The sequence below is a fragment of the Momordica charantia genome (assembly GCF_013281855.1).
Source record: "Momordica charantia cultivar OHB3-1 chromosome 4 unlocalized genomic scaffold, Mcharantia_2.0 BLBB01000004.1, whole genome shotgun sequence".
In the NCBI taxonomy this organism is placed as follows: domain Eukaryota; kingdom Viridiplantae; phylum Streptophyta; class Magnoliopsida; order Cucurbitales; family Cucurbitaceae; genus Momordica; species Momordica charantia.
This window is the reverse complement of record NW_028275162.1, coordinates 28745364-28771040: the sequence shown is the minus strand read 5'-3', so window position 1 is coordinate 28771040 and position 25677 is coordinate 28745364. Positions and strand designations below refer to the sequence as shown.

At 32.5% G+C, this 25677-nt stretch overlaps 3 protein-coding genes across 3 annotated transcripts; 1 reads left to right on the top strand and 2 right to left on the bottom strand.

Annotated features, from left to right (window-relative positions):
- Window positions 1-1234: 1234 nt before the first annotated feature.
- LOC111006191 (replication factor C subunit, putative (DUF620)) lies at window positions 1235-4264 on the bottom strand. Its single transcript, XM_022277969.2, has 3 exons — window positions 3489-4264; window positions 3029-3397; window positions 1235-2106 (listed from the first exon to the last, which is right to left on the bottom strand). The coding sequence occupies exons 1-3, from the start codon at window positions 3792-3794 to the stop codon at window positions 1453-1455; spliced, it is 1329 nt and encodes a 442-aa protein (XP_022133661.1). The 5' UTR covers window positions 3795-4264; the 3' UTR covers window positions 1235-1452.
- Window positions 4265-9079: 4815 nt separating this feature from the next.
- On the bottom strand, window positions 9080-12038 carry LOC111006186 (RING/FYVE/PHD zinc finger superfamily protein). Its single transcript, XM_022277956.2, has 2 exons — window positions 11277-12038; window positions 9080-9684 (listed from the first exon to the last, which is right to left on the bottom strand). The coding sequence occupies exons 1-2, from the start codon at window positions 11636-11638 to the stop codon at window positions 9438-9440; spliced, it is 609 nt and encodes a 202-aa protein (XP_022133648.1). The 5' UTR covers window positions 11639-12038; the 3' UTR covers window positions 9080-9437.
- Window positions 12039-24145: 12107 nt separating this feature from the next.
- Window positions 24146-25592, top strand: LOC111006026 (L-type lectin-domain containing receptor kinase S.4). Its single transcript, XM_022277762.2, has one exon. The coding sequence runs from the start codon at window positions 24317-24319 to the stop codon at window positions 25271-25273; it is 957 nt and encodes a 318-aa protein (XP_022133454.1). The 5' UTR covers window positions 24146-24316; the 3' UTR covers window positions 25274-25592.
- Window positions 25593-25677: the final 85 nt, after the last annotated feature.

The window sequence follows — 25677 nt, the reverse complement described above, 5'->3', positions numbered from 1 at the left end:
GCCATCGTACAAATCTTTTTTTTTTTTTTTAATTATTATTCTTTTTAATGTATGAGGTATACACGGGCATTTTAGTACAAATTCAAGAAGCGCCCGCAGGCTAAAACAAATAGGCTTTTTTTTTTTTAAAAAAAAAAACATATCAAATAGCCTTATAATAACAGATTCAAGACATTTAAGTGATTTTGTTGTAGACATTGATTTAATTAAATCAAGTCTAGTAAATCCTTTGTTGTAGGTATTGTTTTGGTTCCAATTAACATCCTAAGAAATTCATACTGATTTGATTAAATCAAATCTAGTAAATTGTAAATATGATTTAAATGAAAGTGTGTTAAATACCTATAATGACAAAGTTGAAAAGTCACCATTTTTTTAAATAGTTAAAAAGTTACCAATTTGTTACATCTCTTAAAAATTGTTTTTGATTTTTTTGCGCAAATACTATTGACCATTTAAAAAAAAATATGAGTGTGAAAATTTGGCCATTTTCCTAAATTTCCCCAAATATTAATGAGGTATAAATTTGAAAGTTACCCGTTGAATAATGCTCGTCTACAAAACCTCTCTGAAACACTTCACTTGGTTTCGTTAAGGTGTCCTCGCGCCAATTGCACAATTACGATGGGCCTAAAGCCCATAAACAATCAGATTCGCAAGATAAATATCTACTGCCACGTAAAGTCTATTTTACTTGAGATGCCTAACTGTAGTTGAGTTAAGAGACCAAAAGTTTAGGGATACAGTTAAGTTGAGGGACCAAACATCTCTGGATGAACAATTTAAGCGAAAACTTCTAAAGGAAAACTCGTAGACCAAAATGGTATTTTTCTCTCTTTTTATTTAATTTAATAAACTATATGTCAATGGAATCAAAGCTATGTACCATAACTGGAGCTATGTAGTCAATAAACATTTTGGTAAATGATAAATAATTATTATTAGATTGACATTGAATCTGATAAAACAAGCCACACTATCATTTTTTTTTTTTTTTTTTGACTCTCTAGAGCTCCACTCAAAGAAATTAAATAAAGCAAATTTTCAAATATAGTTATGGCTTGTAAATGTTTTTTCCTCAATTCTTATGTTAAAATCAAGTGTTTTCCAATTAATCACGTTTCACAAATTAAAAAATTAATTTTAAAATATTTTTAAGATATCATTTGAATAATAATTTTACAAAATCACTTATAATTAAATATATATTTTTTTAAATTACAAAATCTAACCCTCCCAAACAAACCCTTGAGTTGTGATTTGAATACATTGTAATTTCTTCCACCAGACTTCGAGTCGGCGAGAATTGTATGATACAGAGTACAGTTACGATCTTGAAAAACAAAAACCAAAATACTGGCGTTTGTAATTAGTAAAAGGTCCATGCTTCATATATATGTATCAGCCATGGATTATGTACAGAGTTGCAAAAATTGATTTCAAATGTTCTCTTCACGAATCTTCATCTTCATCTTCATCACTCTGGTTGCTGCTCCCCTCCGATATTTCATCAACATCAATGGCCGCCACTCGCGACGAACAAATCTTCGAAGCAGCAGCCGTACATCGCATCGTCAACGGAAACTTTCCGTTACTCGTAATCACGGCGACTCCTTCTTCCTCCTTCTTCAGATCGCTAGGAGGCAAAAAGAAGTCCATCGACAAACCCTTGATATTGAAATCCACTTCTTCGATCTCCCAAATCTCTTCCATTTTCGTTCTCGAATGGCCTTCAGCGCTCTCGCCGAATCGAAAGAGCGAAACGGACGTTTTCCCGGCGTGTGCGATATTGACGCCGTCGATCGTTCTGTAGTCTTGAATTAGGGTTTCCATTGTCGTTTCCCAGAAAATACTGTCGTTTCGGGATCCACCGGCCTTGATTCGGAGGAGATGCGAGTCTTCGAGCTGGACCAGGAGGCCGGTTCTCTGGCTGAAGTATCCCCAAACCGTGTGGCGGATGATCTCCACGCTACTACTGCTTCTCGCTCTCAGCACCGTTGATTCCGCTTCCAGTTTTAGGATGAAACAATCTTCATCGTTGATTGTTTTCTCGCCCATGCAGCTGGAATTCGAAAACAGAGTCGCCGTCGATTTCGGATCAAGCCCCTGTCAAAAAATCACCAGGTATTTTAGTAATTTTCATCAAAATTATTTTAAGTCATAAGTGGGTCCTGAACCTGGAAAGCCCATTTGATATATTTGGGTTATTTGGGCCCAAATATATCTTTGGGCTTACTCCAATTTCTCATCGTATTTGGGATTCACCGCTGTCTAAACAACTTTACTTGAAATGGACTTTTCAAAATATATTTCAGAAAATGGAAAAAATTTTATATGGCTAAAGAGCAAGAAAAAGTGGTTTATGAATTATGTTTCAACCATGGTAGCCTCCACGTTCAGGTGGTTCCCACCAAATGCACTATTATTCTAATAACTTTAGAATAAGATTAGGTGCATTGAAAATTCTGTTGATTTTATCCTCATCCTCTCAATCGAATCATTATTTCACACCTTTAAAATCTTGGGCACAGATCATTCACACTACAATTTCAAAACCATGATAATAATAATAAAATCAGCGCCCAAAACACACAAATGTTGGAATTTTGAAACTCAATGAATTGACCCTCAGTTTGATTACAAAAATTATCTTATTTTATTTTTCTAAACTTGGAATACAAGAGATATTATTCAAACATAAATTTAATATATATTTTTCAAAATCCAATATAACATAAGTGTATTTTTAGTTAATATTGTCCTTACACTGGAAAATTTGATAACTCGTTATAAAAAAAAAAAATTGATTTTCATTTATCTCATAATTATCAAACAGTTTAGGGTGGGTCAGTTAAAAAATTAATTAACAGCTTGTTATTTTATTTTATTCATGTAAACACTTAAAATATTACTAATATAACATGATTTATTAATTAACAAGAACTAAAAGATAGCTAGTGATTTATCTCGAAATTATGAAAAATCCTGAAATTTTGTTGTTAAGGGTGTAAAAATTCCGGCGAGTTACCTGCAAGAAGCGTCGGAGGGGACGAGGAGGGCCACGAGAAGCATGAGAATGATGCCATGGAGTTTGTCTCCAAGCCACTTTCCCATCGCTGCCGGCGCTGATTTTACAACCGGACAGCATCAGTTCCAAGCACCATAACTCCGGCCGTTTCTGCCACACCACAAACCCACCCATCTCTCCGCCGCCGCCGCCTTTCCCGTTCTTCGCCTTTAACACCTTTCCGTTCAAACTCCCCTCGCCGGACGAGAATTCCGACGCCACCATCTTCACCTTCCCCATCGCATACATACTCTCAATCGAGTTCAACGCATGCTCTCCTCCCACCGCCGCCACATATTGCTGCACTATATACTTCGCCATCGACGCCTCCTATTAAAAAAAAAAACCCATAATTAATTCTCACGAATTTTAAAAGAGAAAAAAAAAAAAGAAAAAACGATTAAAGTTGAGATCTTTTTACAATGGGGTTGTCTTTGATGTTGCGGGTAATGGGTCGGTGATCGAAAGGGACAGGGATAGGGATTAAAGGAGCTCCGACGACGCCGAGGAGGAGCTGGATCTCGGCGTTCCGGCCGCCGAAAAGTGCAGCCATGGAATTCACGTGCGATTTATGATCATTATGGGACTTCACCCACGATTTCATAGCTTGCCATGAAATCGCGTGGGTTTTGTTAGTGTTGCAAGAGAACATCTCCTCAGGAATGGGAACCTCAAGGACAGTGTCGAGACCGTCTTCTCGGTCGAAATTCGGACAAAGCTTCCTCATCAGATCAAAGAAATGATTTTTTCAGTGAGAGAGATCAGATCAGTGATCAGAGAGAGGATTATGAATATATGTGATGATCAAGTGAAAGAGAGGAGAAAGATGAGAAGAAAAGGAAGAATGGAAATGCAATACCAACCGACCATGGCCCCTCAATGTAACGTGGTCCGCTAAGTAGATGTCGTGTTTGCACGCTCTCTCTCTCTCTCTGGAAACTTAATTTGGTGGTAATTAATTTTAATTTAGTATTCAAATTGGGGGATGGCGATGGATGGCTTTCTTTGGGAATTATTGTTCATTATTCATTTATTATTTTGATTAGTTTGTTTTGTAAGTGTAATGTTTCTCAAGTTACTTCCTTTTCAACCCAACCATAGCCATAGGGCCACTTTTTTCCAACATCAACTGGCTGGCTTCCTCTTCCTCCCTCTATTGTAGTTTCTTTTTTTCAACTGCTGTATTGACCTTTTTTTTTTCTTGTTTTCAAATTGCATAATCTTTTCGTCTGTTGAATTTTTATGGGTTTGTTTTTCTTCTTAGGATAATGTTACGTAATAAATAGTTTTCAGTCTCTTTTCCTCCTTTTCTGGATAACAGTTCTTTCGTATTCCAAGTATCTCTACAATAGTATGAAATTATCTGTTTTGAACATAACACGACTTTACTTTTGAGTTCACCCAAAAAATCTCATACCAATTATGAAGATAATTATTCTCAGTTATATACCATAAATATTAGTTTTTATGTCGGCGTATATTTTTTGGTAGAAGTGGAATTAGTTAAAACTTAAAAGGATTTCTATTATTACTCTCATTTTTTTCTTCCAATTCGAGATTAAATCTAAATTTCCCTCAAACTAAAACTGGTCAAAATCTCACCTGCTTTTGGTAGAAAATTAATTATACCTAAAATTGATAACTTAATTAAGTGCATTTATACGATTTTCTTTTTAGCATAACGAAAATGAAAAACCCATTGTTATTTAAGGAAGGAAGATTGATCTGTTATTGTCTTTTAGGGCATGTCATTTAAATATTTTGTATTTGGCTTTCTAAAACAGAATTTTCTTTTTCTAATACAAAAACCGTGTGAGACATTAATATTTCAAAATTATTTGTGGTATACCCTCAACTTTAAAAACAACTTTTTTGGATAATTTTTTAAAATTAAAGTAAATTGTGATAATCATCGAGAACTTACACTATTTAAAATATCAATATATATTTAAAGTTTGACGTTGTAATATTTAGATGTCAATAAACTTCCTTGACCTATAGGTCCTGACATAAAGTTAGACTTCCCAGGAAACAGTGAATCTTCATGGGATCTTTCTGTCAAGGTGCAGGTAGTTCACATTTTCATAGACATGTTTATTTCAACGAGTCTCTCCGAGACAGTGCCCAAATCGTTATGCATTTGTTTACTTTTTTTTTCTTGTATCCGAATTAGGCAACTCATGGTCATAAATAAGCCTAATAAATTCATTAACAAAAAAGATGAGTCAAGCATTATGTATAAAACAAAGTTTAGTTATTTTAAAATTTTCAATTCTAAATTCAATTCCTTCTATCCCACTCTTACTTTAACATATATATATAAATAAAAATAACTTCAAATACAAAGCAATGACACTTTGCCTATTTTCACAACTAGTATTGCACATTAAAGGAAATATAAAAATGAAAATTAAAGTGGATAAGATTTATAAGAACATACATCCCCTTTGAATCTTTAACCCCATCCGACATGTCGGCGGTCGCTGCACCCCCGATGCCGCAGCAAGCGGCCGACATTTAGATTTGAGTTTAGGGAATGCAGGGTGGTTAGTGGTTAGAAACACAACCGTAATCTAAAATTATCATTAAATTTCGGTTTGGATAATATTTTCTCTCTCTAAATTCATGTTTATAAAACATAGTTTAATGTGAGGACTAGTTAAGAGACAAAAACTATGGTATATATTCGGAGAATTCGAAAATCATATCATAGCATAAATTATTTATGGTATCAATAATGGTGTGCACGTTCTCATGTATGGAAAATCTGATACGCAGGGCAGATGCTTTTTGGACTATACTTTAATTTTTAGCCTTTTATTTATAAGGTATGGTGTGAGGTGTCGCATGCTCTCTGTTCTTTGTGGAATATATTTTTTTTTAATTGTTTCATTTTTCAGGTTAAAATGTTAAATGTAGTTATCATAAAGTTCACCTTCTTTTTCTAGTAATGATTATATACTACATATTCGAAGTTTAGAAGTTTTCATTTCTCCTTCTTTTTCAAGTGTTTATTAAATGGTGAAAAGCGAGCATAGTTCAACGTTAATTGACATATATTTCAATAAGAGGTTATGAGTTCGATCTCACACCTCGTTGTACTAAAAAAAGTGTTTATTAGATTTTTCACGATTGTTATATGATAATTTGACTGGTTAAGTCCACAAATTAAGATTTGTTTGATAATATTTTTTTTCTTTACTAGCAATTCGATTCTTATAATTACTTTTAGATTTAATTTCAATTTAACCTTAACGTTTTTTTAGTACAACAGGTGAAAGTGAGATATCTAACTCATAACCTCTTAGTTTGATATATATGTCAGTTATCGTTAAGCTATGTTCATTTTGACAATTTAAATTTAACGTTCAAACTATAGTATTATTGATGTTGGTATTAATTTTTTTTTTATGATACGTCCTTTTTTGTTATAAAGTTGAATATCATCTACCAATTTTGGGTGTCCAAAATCACTAATAGCAACAACATGAAAATGCTTAATTTGATTTTTCTTCTATTGAGACAGCGCACTAGTTGATCAAATTATTTTCCATTTTTAGATCTTTTTTTTATACAACATATGGGGGTGGGGGTTCCATTTTTAGATCGGTTTATTTTTGTAACTACATATTTGCTATCTCGGTTAATATTTTAGTTTTTCTATTGAACTAATAGGTTAATTATAAACATAGGATACTTTCCAGGAAAAATGAAATAAAATTATAAATATATGATAATAGTCATCCGAATTTACAAATATAAAGTCACCATTATTAAATACACATTATAAAAAGTGTGTACATTATTTATTTTATTAGCTCTGTCTCATGCTGCTATAATATTATTTTATCAGACGATTCATTATTTCCTATAATATTATTTTTAAAACCTCCCCATTTATTAATCTAAAATTTTCTTCTGGCTGGGTCTCTGAAATGAGTGACCAACCACTTACTAGGATAGAGAAAGAAAATCTACCAAATGAAAATTTAGGGGGAAAAAACTAAAAATTAAAAAGGGAAATTCTAAAATTATTAAGTTATGTGTATTATATATATTCATGTATAATTAGTACAAAGAAAATATGAACAAAAACCTTGAAAAAATAAATAAATAATAAAGTAGCAGAAGGGTTGTCTGTAACAGAGAGGGACATAACAGTATTAGCACAGTGAGCACCAATCACGGCATGTTCGTTGCAGCAACCAATGCTACCACTTATAATTCAGCCAATCTGGCAAATACCACAAACACCCTCCAAAAAATTCTTTTTCTTGGAAAAAAAAAATACCTCAAGGAAAAGTCTAAACCCGAAAAATAAAAATGTACGTCCTACAGGAAAAAAGAAAAATTCACTATGTAAAAAGTGTCACGCATATATGATTCTCTCTTTGCTCCAATTGAATATTTTTTTAACAACATGTTGAGGTAGAAATTCAAACTCAAGATCTTCTAGTCGAGAAAACATATTTTAATTAGTTGAATTATGTTCATATTAACTTTCACTTAATCAAAAACAGTTACAAGTGTCTTCTTATAAACCGCCTTTTAATATATATTTTTTAAACTTTTTATAAAGTATTTATAAACTACTTTTAAACGTGATAGTTTTAACTAGAGAAGTGTTTTTAGCACGGAAAAAGGTTCAAAAGCACTCTCAAACATATTTACACTTTTTTTTAACATGAGTATCAATTTTATTCATTTATTTAAAAAGATTGAACTTTTGTTATTGTATTTTAATATATCAACTCTACTAGTCTTTGATATATATATCTATATTTTGAAGGAACTACTAGTCTTTGATATTAGTGAATGCTAAAATTGTTGTTGATTCACATTGTTTCACATTCAAGTTGTGTCGTTTTCCTAAAAACACTAATCTTTACTCTTAAAATAATAAAACTTCTTCACACGCCTCATATAATGATGTACTTTGGTGGAAATTTTTGGTGCATATATAGGATTTCTTAAAAGAAAGCTTTTATGTTACATGGTCATTTTCTTTCTAGCTAGGTTTAATCCTTCCTTCCTTTTATCACTAAACATAAGGTCTGAGTCTTAGTCTAATATTAGTTGGTCCACGGATCTATTAAATTACAAAATTTATGTAATTTAGAGTTAAAAAGAAATGGAGTTTATATAGGTTAGATTACTTATCTTGAACTTAATTCTACTAGCTACATAATTTTAGATTTATATAACTTACTTTTTAAATTATATAGTAATTTTCACAAGTCTTATCGAAAATTGTTTCTAACTTATTTCTTCTCGTACCATCCATGCATAGATTACACATTAAATAATAAAACAAAATAATTCAAAACAACTACAAATAATGTAAAAGAAGGTATGAAATTATTATTCTCAATAATAGACCATGATACTAGAATCTTTTAGTCACATCTTGGAGAAAAAAAAAAAGAAACAAAAACTTTCACACCTTATAATTTGCACATTTTTTTTAATCAATACATGTTATATTATAATTTGCACTTTTTTTTATCAACGCGTATTATATTATTATTTAGAATATTATCAAACACATCAATTTACAATAATTCAAGCTCACAATTTCTCGAAAGTAAGCTTCATAAGCTTAATTATAAAAAAAAAATGGAAAACAAAGTACAAAATCATTATTAAAGGGACGCAAACTATTTTGTTCCAATTTTTTAAAATATTATTTTGGGTATTTGGAAAAACAAAAGAGGGAAAAAAAAAAGAAACTAAAAATAGAAAATGCTTTGAAAGAATATGGTACATGAAACAAACCAGAAACATAACAACTGAGTGAACCTTAAAATGTGAAGGATGGCTTTGACCTTTACGTGCGAAATATTTATATAATTTTTTTTATATTTTAAAAAGACATTTAAATTTAAATTAATTTGAGTTTGTCTGTTGAAAGCAACTTTACGGAACGGAAGTAGTGGAAGAAACTACATGTCGGAATCTCAACAGAGAGTCATCCACAACGAGACGACAAGAGAACGGCATAAAACCACAAAATATACAAGAAATCGCCAATCCGATTCTTTCTTCTACTGATTTGTGAAATTCATCGCCCAACAATCCAAACTTTTCAATTTTCAATACGCTTTAACAACACAAATCCCAATAACACAAATCAAAACAAACTTACAGACATATTACATTGTACTTCTCCAACTCCAAGCCACTCTTCCAAGGTTCTCTAACACTAATATATATATATATATATATATTAACAGAATATCGGTATATGGATCATGATCCCACGAGCCAGCAACGATTCAATACGGTCGATATTTCGAGTTTGTCTCAGCGATGCCATTGGAGTGGCTTTCGACGATCTTTTGATGCTACTTTCAGGTGTAGTTTTCCATTATTATGAGGGTATTTTGAAGTGAAATAGCCATGATATGACGAAGGCGAAAACCATGCAGGCGAGTAAGAAGTTCAGGAACCTGTGGCCCTGCCAGAAGTTCCGAGATTCTGTAGAGTGCGGTGGTACCACAACAGCAGCTGCAGCAGTCGCTGTCGTTGCATCAGTTGAGTCATTCCGCTGCTCTGTTGAATCGGCTTCTTGAGTACTAGTAACATTGTGTGCAATTGATCCACAGATTTCACAGGTGCTGTAACAAATTGGATATGGATCAGTGGAAGCAGAGGCATAAAAGAATCTACTTCTTTTCTTCATCTTCTTCCAGAAAATACAAATCTCAAATCAACCCAAACTCTACAGTCATAGCTAGAAGAACAACATGAATAACTAGCAAGTTTCTAGATACAGATCACTCTCCAGTAATTAAAATTTTGCCTAGGGAAAACTCCACATGGTTGCTAACCGTGTCAAAAGTAATAAAGTTCTGATGAACAGATCTAACTATATTAACAAATCAATTGTTTTGATATGCTTGTAGATTCTTAATGGTTTGATTGGAAAACAGAAAAATCTTTCCAACTTTATGCAAAATACATGATGAAGATAGTTCTTCGGATTGGAGCCCTTTTGAACATTGATCTGTATCCAAAATAATAAGCTTCATCAGTGGTTTTAGACGGCCAATACTGATTAAGGATGCAGTAGAAGGAATGAGAAAATAATCTTGATCAAATATAGTATCTATAAAGGTAAACACGATTCCGAGTTTCAAAGGAGATACATGTTAGTTAGCGTGAATTTTTTTCAAAAAACTAGCTTCATGTTCTTGGATGATGACTAGAGAGAGGAAAATGAATTACAAACTACCTCAAACTGAAGCTCTAACTTTGTCCCATATAAGTACAATGCATTTTTAACTAAGGGTAGCATCTCAATATCAATAGATATGCCGATCATAGGATTTATGGACTCGTCAGTGTCGCTATATCAATAAAACCTCAAAGAAAGCTATTTGAAACTCAAAACAAACGCAATTGACCATAAAAAAAAGGACAGAACATGTCGAACAAAGAATATTCAAACATTTGAACTCGGCTAAAAAAAATGGGCTCCAATCAATAATGTACATAAGATTAAAGAAAGCAACAACACTTCTATGAAAAACCTAGCGTTTCTTCAGAATCGAACGGAGAGTTCTTCTGCAAGAAACACACCCAGGCTGGGAGCTGCAGTCTCCTCAACTAAATCACATCTCAGTCCCATATCGTCCACCAACATCTCCTTGTTTTGACAAAGAAGCACATTTCATTTTGGCCTTGTTCCTTAACAGGAAATAAAATCATGGATCCTAAAAAGCTGAAGAATTGACAATGTGCCTAACTATTTATGGAAATCCAGATTACTAAATAATCAGATATCTAATCTATAGCATTGGGGACTAAAATGTTTTTGCAGACAGAAGAGACCAGGAATTAGTCAAATTTAGTCAATGCATGTCTATTTTGACACGAAACAAAAGACAGCCACAACCCAAATACCGGAACATGACTAAGATTCTAAGAACAATACCAGTCAACCACAGGTCCACAACTTTTAAGTAAGAAAAGAACCTTCTAGAGTAGTCAGAAACAAGAGAAAATAATACAAAAATAAAAACTAAAGCACAAATGGGAATTGGGAAATTTGAACTGTAAGTTCTAATCATGATAATCAAGGATCTTAGTCCAGATTCCAGCCATGTGTATCATACAGCTCATTATATCCAATGCTGAAATATAATCCTAAACACTTGAAACGAACAAATTTAGGCAAAAAATCAGGAGTTCTAATTTGGGAACTTACATGTCGCCCTTAATCTTGAACCAAGCCTCAGCACAGTGCTTATGGGCAGCAGCCAAATCGTCCTTACAGGAACAACCCAGCTCGATAGGGATTCCAGATTCGTGATTGGAAGAATCCAAACTCAGATGGCAAATCCGGCAATCCCTCTCGATTTTGGCCAAATGTACCTTAATCTCAGCCAACCCACATTCCAGATCCATCTCCACAGAGCACTCCGAAACAGAGGATCCCCTTCTTTTCTCGGCCTCAATCTCAGCCCCGCGCCGCCGCGGTGAGACGTCAGCGCCGGTGGTGGAAGCCCGGCGAGGCCCCTCTTCCTCTTCTTCCACAGCGATGACGTGGGAGTTGTCTATTGTCGTCATTGGAAAGACCCAGAGAGAGAATCCTCATGAAATGGGTCTGTGAGGGAGAAACCATTAATGGCCGCAGCGAGTTCCCATCGAGCGAAAGAGTAAACAAATGGATTTTGGGAAATTGGGTCGATTTTTCTTTTCTCTTTTTTTTTTGTTGATTAATCGAGTGATAAGTAGAAGAAACTGTGGGGGGTGTCCCCTCTTTCAGCGGCTTTGTTGGGTGTCAGTGACGCTGTGCAGACTAGAACAGAGCAGCAGAGAGGAAAAAGACGAGGAAAGATTTGGGGAGACAATTTTTAGCCTGCATAAATGCAGAGTATCATTGAGCTTCTTTTTCAATTTTTTCGCTCAAGAGGAAAAGTAGAAAACGTGATCTCCCAAATCATTGTTCGAGGGAAAAAATAAATCTTTAGAGTTTAGAGACAAATTAAATTACATTACAAATTATGTACAAAGAAAAAGAAGAAATTTCATCCGGCCTTTCGTTTTCCCAACCGGAGTATAACTTGGATGGGCTGCCTACCAAATTACTGTACTAACAAGTTCTAATTCTACACTTTCTATCTGTAAAATGGATTTTTTTTCTTCAATCAAATTTCACAAGTTATAGTATTTAAGTGTTTTTATTTATTTTGTAAATTTACATTTGGGTTGAAACGGGTATATCCTTTGCCAATTAAGTCCTTAAATTTCTTAAATTTGTGATTTTTCGTTTTTATATTGAGTCTTTATCGTTCAATAATGTTGTTTAAATTGAATAAATCAATAATGATTTTATGAGTTGATCTTTTTCTAGTTTTAAATAATCAAGTATTGTTTTTTTGTACAATATGAAATAATCAATTAATTAGATCCGACCGGTTATAATTTTCGGGCAAAATATAATAAATAAAATTTTAAACTTTGAAAAAAAATGTCAGCTTGTGAAAAATTATATTCTCAAATGCGTCACATCATCATGCTTTTATTCAAATTTTTTTAAAGGAATCCTTTGTTCAATTTCAATAGTGCTATTAAAGGAAAATTTGACAATTTCAAAACATTGTATATGTATATATTTAATTCATAGTTTTTTTTCCTGTTTAACAAAATTAATTAGGAAATGGCCTTTGGTAGATTTTTCCCCCCAAAAAAAAAGAAAAAAAGTGTATTTCGAACAACTTTACTATTCACCTTTTTTTTCCTGTATGCATGAACTCTACATCATATAATAATAAGTACCTAAACTTTGTCTATTTCATGGATAAACTATTAACTTTATGTTTAATATATTCTTTCTTTATTCAATAATTTTTAATTAAAAGATTTATTAAATATATAATTGAATTTTGTATCTAGTATAATCTTACTCTTTTAATTTTTTGTCTAATAGATTCATGAGTTTTATTATACACGAAACTGGAAGTTTCTGATCCAATTAGATGTATAGTTGAAAGGTTAGAAACTTAAATAGACATAAAATAAAAAATTCAAAAATCTATTAGACACAAATATAAAAGTTAAATCAAATATAATGTATATACCAATTTGTCACATTTGTTCATATCTATTATTTATATGAATCTGTTTCTTCTCCCAACATATGATAAAGGCACATACACTAATAATAATGTATTTGAAAAAAGTTTTCTTCGAAAAAAAAAATATATTTGAAAAGGTAATGTTGATAGGGAGTATTAAAACCATAGTTTGCTTCGCCTCTCTCTTTTCATCGGCCAAAGAGGTGGTTTCATTTAATAGTGGGGGACTCAATAAAATCATTGTCATAAATTTTCCTTAAAAAAAGTGTACTTTTGACCATTCAAACACCTACATTGCTTTGATCTGCTAAATAAGGAGTTTATTCATTGTATATATATAAAAAGCATGTGTTAAATTAAGTTAGTTAAAAAAGGAGAGGATCAAATTGTACTTTTCCAGTATTACAATCTTGTTACGAACTTATTTCGGTTATATATTAGTCTTACCTTTAATATCTCCCTCCAAGATTCGAGATAAAATTCATGGTTATTGTCTATTGTTAATGATTCTAACTTCATGCATGTGGGTTGTAGTTTACCATATGAACTTATGACAGATTTTGGAGTTAGTTCACTCTTGCAAAATCATGACCACTTGTCCCAATTATTGTAGCACACGTGTCATCTACAACATGAGGGATATTATCACACCACTTCATCCTCACCTTCTTCTGACTTATTAATAGGAGCATGTTCATGGACGTCCGATTTCAACATATGGTTACTAAACACGATAGATGATAGATGAATTCATTATAGGACTTAACTTTACATATATAGACACAAAATTTATTGGAGTGTGAAAGATTGATAAAATAGTATCTTGTTTGAGCATAATTTAATTTGATAGTTTAGAAAATGTTAATAAAAAAATTAAAGGAAAAAAAAAGGGTATATTGTTACCTCTTAGGGAAGGATGATTTTCACACATGCAAGGCAACCTCGACAGTTTTGCTTTTATACTCAAAAGTAAAAGAAAAAATTATCCGAAGTAGATATTCAAGGAGCTAATACTCTGTAGTTTTTTTGAGTTAAATTTGTTTTGCATTTAAACCAAAGTGTTAAACAAGCAGTAATTAACATATATCTCTAATCAAAAGAGATCGTGAGTTCGATCCCTCGCTCCAGACGTTATACTGAAAAAAATAAATCAAAATAAAATATACTAAATTGATATTTAAAATGTAAGGAGGAAATATAAGAATAATATGTACTAACTGTCTTAATTTAACTTTTGTTCAGATGGGCAGAACGCTAAAGAGTAAAAAGACTGACTGTGAGAGGCATCAACATCGCCATCATACCCATTCTTGTCGCCACATTTCCACTGTTTTATTTTCCTTTTCTCCATATTCCTTTGTTTTGGGGCCCCTCCCTTCCTTCTTACTCCATCTTTAATATTTTTGTATGATATTAAATATTTTTGATCTCGACATTCTTACGTAACTATAAATTCGATATGAAAAGATAAATCCATATTTTTATTATATTACAAAAAATTGATAAAATATAAAAAATATCGACAAAATGTCACTAATATTAAATATTAAATATTTTAATATATTTAGATGGAGTAAAATGTTACATGTTAATTTAAATGTCTTTTACGATTTTTTAATTTCTCTAATTCTACAATAGATATCGACATTTTATCGATATTTTCATGGAATTGAGACATCGACATTCCTACCAACATCGACATTCTCTATGTAATATAAGGATGTCTAAATGCTCAATCTCACTGATTTCAAGATATTTAACCAATTAAAAAAGTGACATATCATACAAGTTGGATTCCTTCAATTCAAACCATATGAGTCAAAATTAGATTTGGTTAAATTATAAATTTGAGATAAGTTACGTCAAAATAAGTTGAATCATATGATTTCTATTAGTTTATAACTTAACACAACCCTATTTTTGATTAAAAAAACCTCTCTTTTTGAATCAAGTTCGGTTGAACGACACTTATTTCAACTCTATTTTATCCATTGAATTGTTATATCCTAATTATTTTTGGGATATAAGTTCTCACATACTTGGAATACCATTTTTTTTTAGTTTCACTAATTTAATTGAAATTTTTAAATTAAGTAAATAAATAAAGTTGTTAACAATTAACCCAAATAACTGGGGAGTACACTGTAGACATTCTAATTTCCAAGAAATGAGGGCCACTCAAATCATGGGACGGGGCGAGTTTGAAGATTCCAGCTCAAAAGACCTTGTGGGAAAAACAAAATTAAAAACTAAAATAATAAAATCAAAAGGTCAAAAGATAATATCTTTTCGGCGAAATGGGCTTGTGCTGAGGTTAAGGCCCAGGTTACCTTATTGGACACGACATCTCGGCAGCCCATCCAGAGTCTAAGTGGGCTTCAAATAAGAGAGGTTAAAGACCCATTTTAGAAGGTTTTTTTTAGCATAGCACAATTCATATAATATGTATGGCAGTAAGAATTTAATAAACATGTAATTCAAAAAAAAAAAAAAAAAAAGAGACCATGTAATTTTTAAACTTAAGTATTAAGAACATAGATTTGGTCATAGCCCTATGCATAGGCACAAAATTCGGTATTGAAGAACATAGAAAGATAACTCAATTATTTCTGATGCTTCACATGCCCTTCCTTATATCATACCATATTATATATATGTATAAACTCTTAAAGATAGACCTTTTTTCTGTATCACCTTTTCGGTTTTAATGAATATAAGGAGTGAGTAGGAAGATCATGCATTATTAGGAGTGGTTATATGAAAGGAGTTTTCTTTTTCTTTTGAGTACATGCATGAGAGGAACTTTGATCTTCACAATCATTATTTCCGTATCATTCCAAAGTTTCTACGCCTCATTGTCTTACTTATATATATATATACGAACATAAATCACAATTCAAAGAGAACCATATCAACAACCTATAATAATTATAGCAACGAATTATTTTTCATAAAAATAGATAGATAATTAGAATTAGATAAATTATTATAAATGCGTGCAAGCAATTACAAACACGCTTGTCACACAATAAACATCCCTTAAGTAATAACGGTAAATATTTAGAAAATAATTCTATGGATAAAGTGGTCATGAATGTTCATTCATCTCTATAGATATAAATACTACAAGTATTATAATACGTTTACATATTCTCATATCTCTAGTATCTAAAATCTTAGATAATTTGACTAATACGGGTAAAATAACAAATATGGTTTTGATACCCCTAACAAGAACAACCTACTACAAGGATGTATTAAAGCTTTTAAACTTTATCGAAAAGTTCCTAAAATAAAAATATATCAATTCGAAACATTTTAATTGAATTGAAAATTAAGTTTAAGTGAGTCGTTACCTTACTGACCCACACTGCAACGCTTAGGTTATGGTTGTATCAAATTATATATATAAGATTTTCTTATGATAAGTAAAAATGAGTCATTATTTGATATATGATTTTTTTTGTGTGTCTGAGTTTTTTCCCGTGTCAAAATTTATCCAACTATGAGTTGTTTCAATGTAATATTCTTTTTGAACAATTAACGATAAATGGATGGTTTTCTTAATTAATCTGAATTACAACATAAGTATGACTCATAAATTTATTTTTTCTTTTAGTATAATATGTAGGAGTGAGGATTCGAACTTACGACATTTTTATCGAAAATAGATGTCTTAATCAATTGAGCTATGTTCGATCGATTTTGTTGACTCACAAATTATTTATTTATTATAGAAGCATAACATATTAGGTTTCCATGTTAGTCATTCAATGGTTTGTAATTCAATACATAAAAATCATGGATTGGAAGTGAAAAAAATTTCAGTCATATAATGAAAACAATATTTATAATGGTCATTCAGGATCATCTAGATAGAATTCAAAAGTACAACTATACAAATATAAACTCAAAATAGACAATACTATATTATAGAGTCTTATAAAATCCGTGCATATAATTTAACTGGTTAAAGTATTATTAACCTCTATTATCCTACTTATCATTAAACTAAAAAGAAGACAGCAGAGAGTCGTGTGCTAATTTAGTGGATTAAAACAAATTAAACCAAATGGAAAGCTGTGGAATATTTTGGTAGCAAAAACCAGAGGAAAAAAAAGGGTAGTTAGGATGTAGGGTAGAGGGTAATTGAGGCCATGTGAGGCTTATTGAAAACCATGTGCCTAAGTTGATAAAATCAAATGGGCCTAGCTTTTGCCTATAATATTTGCTCTTTTATTATGCCTTTTTCCCTAAGCCAAGCTTAAGGTAGCCCCATCCAATATTTCAACTCATCATCTTCGAATATCATACATTAAAAATATAATCCACATTTTTTTGTCGGTATCCAAATCAGTTTGTGCGCACGTTGACTAATCATTTTCATTTCATTCGGATTCCCCACCCTCCTCTCGACCTTAAAAACCATCCCTCCATCTTTTTCTTCCCTGTCCTATTATTCCATCTCTTTTACTATAATACCCTTTGACTCCATCCATTTTCACACCTTTCCCCAACATGTTAGTATCCCTTTTAAACAATTGATTTATATTAGAATGAAAGTTGTACAATATTTTTTCATTCCTTTGACATGAAGCTTTGTTAGTATATATTCTCAAACAAATTTTCTCCGAGAGATTCTAAGCTTTTATAAACTTGTTTTCCACTCTACTTAAAGGGTTAGAACCAAAAGTTAAGCATTACTTATAAATTCACGATCATTCTCTCAATCATATCTACGATATTCCTCTTCTAGGTCTAAAAAAAGAGTAGGACTATTCTTTTATTTGTGAGATATCTTAGATGGACTGTGTAATTTATTAGGTGTAAAGAAAGATATTACTTTTTCCTAGGGAAAAAGAACAAAAGGCAATGTTCTTACTTGCATTGTTCCTTGACCTCAAAATCAGGGTTCAACTTATTATGGTAGGAAAAAAAGGGGGGAAAGCTAAGAGAGATCTTCATTTTTCTCCAACCCACACGTTGCAATCCTTGTGTCGGTAGCCGTGGTCCATGCCCATTACTCTCCCCCCATAAAAGCCATAGCAGCAACCAACGCCTACAATTCAATTCTTCAATACCAAAGTAGTTGCTTTCCTTAACAAGCCACAACATTTAAACTTTTAGGACCAATATTTGTAGCCATTGTTATAGCTTAATTCCATTCACTCCATCGCTCGATCCCCGTCATCCACGATGGATATGCACACACTAATCTATATTGTAGACGCATTAAATTTGATGCTATTTACACCAAAAATATACTCGAGATAAAGTTATGGTCACGGACGCTTCAAATAATGTCACTTGTTGTTTGATCGAAATTTTGGAGAAATGATTTGTATTTAGCCCAAACAATTTGTGTTGGTTTGGTGATTAGATAAACATTGAGGAGATATTATTGTATGCCGCAGTGTCAAATCATCGTGAAAATTTTTAAGATTATATTTGGAATTATTTTGAAATGAATATTTTCCTTTTAAAAAAATAAGAAGGTAAAGGAAAAAAGGGGCTTAAAATTAAACATATTGGGAGAAGAAAATGCAGTATATTATATATGTTGTGTGAAAAATTGAATGGGGGAAACTATTTGGAAGATTCTATGGGTAAGGTATAAGGTTTGTTGAAGATCCTTTTGCTACACTTGATGGGTAACAAAAACTGAGAGGAAACATCCGTTTTGTTCCAACATGAGGGACATTAACTCCACCTTTCATATCAAATCTCAGGAGAATACCATCAAAATCAAACATTTCTTTCTTTTTTTTTTTCTCAACGTTACTAAATTTACACTGCACTCTGATTAATTTGAACTAACTAATTCTTAACTTACTTTCTGATGTGGTGTATTTTTATCGGTCCCACTAAGATTTTTAAGCTCCTAAGAATATGCTACATGAGAAAGTTAATAGAAGTTTTAATTACGATCGATAGGTAGGTAATTTTTTTTTTGTTTTTTTGTTTAAAGAAAAATATGCACTATTGAGTAAAATAGTATGCATGAGCATGATGGTAGGGGGAGAGGGGAAAAATCAAGTGTGGTGGGGTCTAGATAGCACCAAAAGAAAAGGCTGCAATGTGGGCGCCTGTTGGCCCATATTTGCGACAACATTTTGCACCACATCATCATCCAACCTTCGCACTAATCAATACAATGCTGGTGCTGCTTCTTCACCATTTTTCCTTTCTATTATTTATTTTTATTATATCTACTAAAATCATACCATCATCCAAAATCATATACTATGGAGTATTCATAATTTGTCATTGATAACTTGATTAATTATCAATTATTTGAATTAGAGACCTCAAAGTTAAGACACATATCTACAATTAAGAAATTATAGGTTGAAAGTAAAAAAATCCTATATAAATAAAATATAAATCTAAAAACAATATTTCTACATTTTAATATTAAAATCCCAGAAAATATATTTAGTTAACTATTTTATAAAATATAAAATAAATAATAATGGGTGGAAGTCATTTTGTACACCATCCAACTCATAATTAAAAAGTTTGTAAGGATTTGGAGCTCTTCATATATTACCTTAATAACCGTCTTGATGTTCGATATGTTCCATTTGCCGATGCATTCCAAACTCGAGCCGTTTTTTCCATCCTCCCATTTGCGGGGGTGTTACGAAGTGCAAGTAATTAGTAGGCCAACAACCAACTGTATAATCTTACAAAGTCAAGTATACGGTTAATATTTATGTAACTAATATAATACAAAATCTCCCATTAGTTTTATTTTCTAAATTTTTACAATATTCATACACTCAGACAAACATTTGCACACACAAGAGATACGTTAATTTCAGCCGATTAAATTGTGTAGGACGTATCTTGCTTTAGACATTTTCTCTTATTTATTGAGAGAATCTCTTCAGGTTGGTACGACTTTTATTTTTACACCTCACTCCAAGTAAACAACTTATTAAATTTCACTCCTTGAGACGAAAAAAAGGGTTATCTCAAAGGATAAAATAAAAAATTGTTTTTCGAGAAGCAGTCCTAAAAGTCCTTAAAAAACTATTAAAAATTTTGATACTAATATTCGTTTATCACGAAATTAGGCTTTTTAAGAACCACAAAATCTAACCATAACTAAAAAATAATACAAAAGTAAAATATAATAGGAAGAAACTAATCTAAACGTAATGATGGTGAGTAAAATACAGAGAAAGGGAACAAAAAATGGGCCACACAAACCCTTGAAAATTAAAAAGAATAAAGAATATAATAAAATGAAAAAAAAAAAAAAAGACCTAACTTTAATTCGTGAAGAAGAGAAGAAATTCTAAAGGGGGAAAAATGTAAGTGTAAGGTGACCCACTTTCTGATATAAAACCCCCCCTTTCATGTGTTGAATGTGGTGTGCGTTATAATTGCTATTTAAGTTCCCATTCCTTTTAAATATATTCCACATTCATTTTCCAAAATCTAAAGCAAAACATTACAAAATTTAAATTAAAAAATAAAAAAAAAAAAAAAACCACCAAGAAATCTGGTCAAAGCTGCAGCATCATTTCATCGTCTTTTATAAATCTCCATAGCCGCGTCTCCCTCAATAACATATTCCTCTCACAGAGATATCTAGAGAGAGAAAGTAGAGAGAGGGATTTGTGAAGGTGTTTTTGTTGATCTGTTCGTAGGATTTGATTTAATTTACTGCAACTTCAGGGAGCATCCAAAGGGATCGCATTGATCCCAGTTTCGTGTAATTAAATTATTTTATGAAATTTGGATCATGCCATCTCTTTGGATTCCTCCTGCAGTGTAGCTTTCTTCCTCGCCGCCGCCGTGCCGGAAGTTTTCTCACGACGGAGCGCCACCGTTTCTTCGATTTAATTATATCAGTAAGCTAGCTAAGCTCTTCCTTGTTCTTGCTTGCATGAATTATTTCCAAATTAAAACAGTTACAATTTCTTGTGTCTTCGTTATGAATTAATTTTTTTTGATACGAAATGAAGTTTGAAATTCACAAAGATCTGAAGAATGGAGATTTTACGAGAGGAATCTGTGGGTGGCGCATGTGGATGTGGGGTGTGTTGCTTTTTTTGGAGATATTAATTTAATGGAAAATTCCATAAGGCATATTTGGGGTTTAATTATCATTAACAGGTCATTAAAGATCAGATGCGGAAAGTTGATTTGATGCTACTTCATAGCTAGCTCTAGCTGTTGACTAACAAGTACCAAGTAAATTATAAGATTATATTAAGTGATTGATTATATTCATGATTATAATCATCCGTTAATTACATTTTTTTTTCTGGGTAATAAAGAGATGGTTGGCTGAAGAGAGTGAGGGTAGAAAAAGGCACATGTTTTCAAGTTTCAAGGAGTTAAATTTTTAGACGAATCCAAGGCAGTTGGGAAGAATTATAAAGAGGGTGATTGATTGACCAATCAATATTTGTTTCATTTCCTTCGGAGAAAAATATATAAATATAAAATTGTTTCATCTATTTATTTTAAATGATTTTAGTTATTTGCGTACCTTTAAAATATTTGTTTTGGTTATTGTACTCTTGAAAAGCAATCATTATAGTCTTTGTTTGTAAATTTTTAACACAAATTCTATACATAATTAAAATCTTTTAGTATAAGATCATTGTTACATTTCAATAAATGTATTGGGTCAAACATAAATATTTTGAAACCAAAATTGAAATAAAAAATCAAAATAAATATTTTAAAAATATATGAACCAAAATCGAATAACTAAAATAGTATTTTAATATTTATTTATTTACAAATAATACCCTTTTATTTTTAAAAGGAAGCTTGAGGGTATAAGAGTTTCAACCTCACGAGGGGGTTTTGTGTATAATTGGATTAGTAGATTTGTAAGGTAAAAATTGGGACTTTTTTCTTGGTTTCCCACTTTAGTCCTCGAGCTAAGCGTCCCGAAGGCAAAGGAATCAGAAGCATCATGTGAGAAGACAATCACTTTTAAATCCCATTAATGCCTCTCTCTCTCTCTCTCTCTCTCTCTTATTATTCTTATAAAAATCATCGTATAATCGCGTCTCTTCTATCTATGCAATCTCATGTATCCCTAAAATCCGTTCAAATCCCATTTTAAATGTGACCTTACTTTTTGAGTCTTCAATGATGCAAAACCCTCCATTGTAAACATATTATTTACTTTCCTAAATATTATAGTTTTGAACTAAAAGGAAGAGAGCAAAGAAAATTGTATTTATTGTTTTCTTTGTAACCCTAATTATGATCTATAGCTGAGCTCTATTTGAGACGAGCGGTCAAATAAAAGTGTTCAAGTGCAAATTCGAATACAGTCGTGAATCAGGACTGGGACTGACACATGTAACTGCCACTAAACTAAAGGTAATTTTAATAATTAATATTAGCCAGTGGATCAAATGTACATCTACTTGTGATGATATATGCTTCGTGCTCATGCACACCAGACAATAAAAAAAATTTGATATTTAAAATTTTAAAGGGGTTGTTTTTTACAACTAAAACAATCATTTTAGTTCTCTAGCCATTTTGTATTAAATTACTTACAAATAAATGACGTGTCTTCGAACTGTATATGTATGTATTAAAGTAGTTGGGGTAGGTGTTAAAATGGGATATAGAAGTTGACTGGTGAATAATAATAGTGAGTGAAATGGAAATTTGTTTTTTCTTTTTCAATTCGGATGCTGAAATAAATATATAAAAAACTCGGACCGGACCAAAATAAAATATGGGAAACTTTGAAAAACTAAAATGAATAGGTTTTTGGGTTCACTGGACTTGGGCCGTGCCATATTTGTACTTGGACTTTTTACCCAACCCCTTTAATTATGGATACTTTCATAATAATTTTTTTAAAAAGTAAAATACTCCGCAATTATTCAGTTCAAATAAATTCTGTTCAATGTACTATTTCACGATCTTAATCATAATACCCCAATAAATTTGTATTTTGATGATTTGATAGGTTGATTTACCGCAATTAGTTAAGACATTTATTTTCGATCAAAATATCGTGAGTTTGGATTTCTATAAAATATTGTGTTAAATTTAGAGAGGCTAAATAGATGTTTATATTTTTATAAAACAACTATAAATGAAAAAATTATAGGGTAACCTATGATATGGATAATGATATTGTTTTTTTTTTTTTAATATAGAATAGTATTCATTGAAAAGGTTTGATATCACCAATTGGACATCTTATTTTTATTAGCTTATTCTTCAATTATTTAAAATGTCACCGAATCAATTTGAATCAATATTTATGATAAATTCTTCAAGATTTATTTCTCGCCACTTGTGGATAAGAAGCAGCAGCAATTGGGTTCTTTCGAGAAATTTAAGAAAGATGGCAAAATCTGTTTGGATCCAAGTACAATTTTATGGTAGAGAATTATTGTTTTGTCTAGATTTTAGGAATCATGAACTCACCCCAGAAGTTTTCAAAAAGAAAAGAAAAATGTTCTACACGTTTTTTATTTCAGTATTCCTTTATAAAAGTTAACCAAATTACCATTTTAGTCATTTCACTTCGGGTTTTTTTTTATTTAATTTCAAGTTAGTTAACATAATTATTAAAATTTTATTACTAAAATACCATACCATACATAAATTTTCCTTGTATTATACATGAGACATTTGACCTACGATAATAAGTTCATGAGCTTAGTCTTACTTCACTGTCGAAAAAAGAAGGAAGGAGTTCCATCTTCAAGTTTAATTTAGATGTATATGTGAGAAGAAACCCACTTCTTTTATGCACAAACTATTCCTATCTTATCCAACTTGGGCTTAAAAATTCAGGTACTTTTATTTTCACATATATATTTTATACTAATAGCTCATTACACCTTATATAAGCCAAATTAGAATTAAAGGACTGAAATGGTAATTTTACGAAAAGGAAAAAAATTAATCTTCCTACGACGTCGTTTGAAGAGGACGGAAGGTCAAAGATTAGACGTGGTAAAAGTAAAACCACCCAAATTAGCATTCCCCGCCCTGAAAAACCGAGAAGAGATTGGAGAAAAACAGACGACAAATAAAGAAAGAAGAAAGAAGAAAGAAGAAAGAAGAAGAAGAAAGACGCGAGCTTATGTAGCTGAATCCCGTGAATGTTGTTCTTACAGTGGAACACAGATCTGCTCCACCACTCAACTTGTGCGGAATAATGGTTAATTTGCCTTCTCACCTCCTAATCTTCCTCTTCTTTTACTACTTTCTCCACCCCGTTTCCTCATTCACGCTTCCAACCCTCTCCAACAACCCCAATTTCGATCCCCACGTTGCCCTCATCGGAGACGCCGCGGTCGTCCACGCCGACGCCGACGCCGACGATTCTTTCGTCAAGTTAACCCGCCCCGTCGCATCCAGCTTCGGCCTTGTACTCAACGCTAAACCCTTGAGGCTTCATGATTCGTCGTCGTTTTCTACCCAATTCGCGTTCTGGGTCTCGCCGGACAACGGGGATGGCCTCGTTCTTTCGCTCTTCCCCGGAAGCTTTGAGCTCTCCCGGGAAAAGTGGATTCATGCCATCGAATTTGTCTCCGCCAATGTGAGTAATTTGAGTGGAGGGTATCTGAAGACGGAGAGGGGGGTTCTCGTTCCGACCATTGGGGGAAAATTGACATCGTGGGTCGATTTCGATTCGAGCTCCAAAATGGTAGAAATCAGGTTGAGTAAATTTGGGGATTCGCGGCCTTACGATCCCTCATTTGCGTACCCAATTGATCTGGCGAGTAAATGCGAGGGGGAGGAAGTATTTGTGGGATTAAGCTCGTGGAATAGCAAGCCATCTCAGTGGAGCAGAGTTTTCTCGTGGCGGTTCGGTCTCAGAAATATCCCCAAGGGGATGCATTCGCTGCCGGTGGATCCACAGCGGCGTTCTGAGAAACAGGGCGAGGAGTTGCAGAAGAATCATCTTCTGCCTCTTACGATATTTGCTGGGCTGATCTTCGCAACCGGTTGTGGGGCGTTAATGGCGTTTGTGGTGCTGTTCATGTGGGTAATTGCGGCCAATAGAAACGCCATCTTTGCGGCGGAGCCCCAATCTGTGGATTTCCAGTACCAAAAGGTTAGTGTAGTGGTTGTAGAGGAGGGATTGAAAGATGTCAGCACGAGAGGATGAAGGAAGGTTGTGGAGATTAATTCAGTTCATGGAAGGTGCCAGCAGTTAAAAATGTGTTTAAGAATCAGACAACGAGGTTTAGGATTTGGCTGTGTGTTCTTGTTTTGGACAAAATTTCGTTGCAATCTTATGTTTGTCATCCATATTTTTTCTGTGCCTGTTGTTGGGCCTTTTTGCTTGCTTCTTATGATGAAGATGAACCTAAATCCTCAAAATTGATCTGTGCTTTATGATATTTTGGTCAAATTGAGGGTGTTCTACTTCTTTAAACGGTTTAATTTGTGCTTTAGTTAATACTATAGCCATTCAATCTGCTGCAGCCTACAGGATTATACAATTGCAGAAAATGTATTGGTAATATTTTGTTATCTTATATTTACTTCTATAGCTATAGACACCGATGG

Excerpts from the sequence above, each read along its gene's own strand:
- LOC111006026 (XM_022277762.2), top strand. The coding sequence starts at position 24,317 with ATGGTTAATTTGCCTTCTCACCTCCTAATCTTCCTCTTCTTTTACTAC.
- LOC111006191 (XM_022277969.2), bottom strand. The coding sequence starts at position 3,794 with ATGAGGAAGCTTTGTCCGAATTTCGACCGAGAAGACGGTCTCGACACT. Across the intron at positions 3,398-3,488 it reads ACATCAAAGACAACCCCATT|GAGGCGTCGATGGCGAAGTA; the intron begins GTAAAAAGATCT and ends TTTTTTTAATAG. Across the intron at positions 2,107-3,028 it reads CCCTCCGACGCTTCTTGCAG|GGGCTTGATCCGAAATCGAC; the intron begins GTAACTCGCCGG and ends ATTTTTTGACAG.
- LOC111006186 (XM_022277956.2), bottom strand. The coding sequence starts at position 11,638 with ATGACGACAATAGACAACTCCCACGTCATCGCTGTGGAAGAAGAGGAA. Across the intron at positions 9,685-11,276 it reads TTCAAGATTAAGGGCGACAT|CACCTGTGAAATCTGTGGAT; the intron begins GTAAGTTCCCAA and ends AATTTGTTACAG.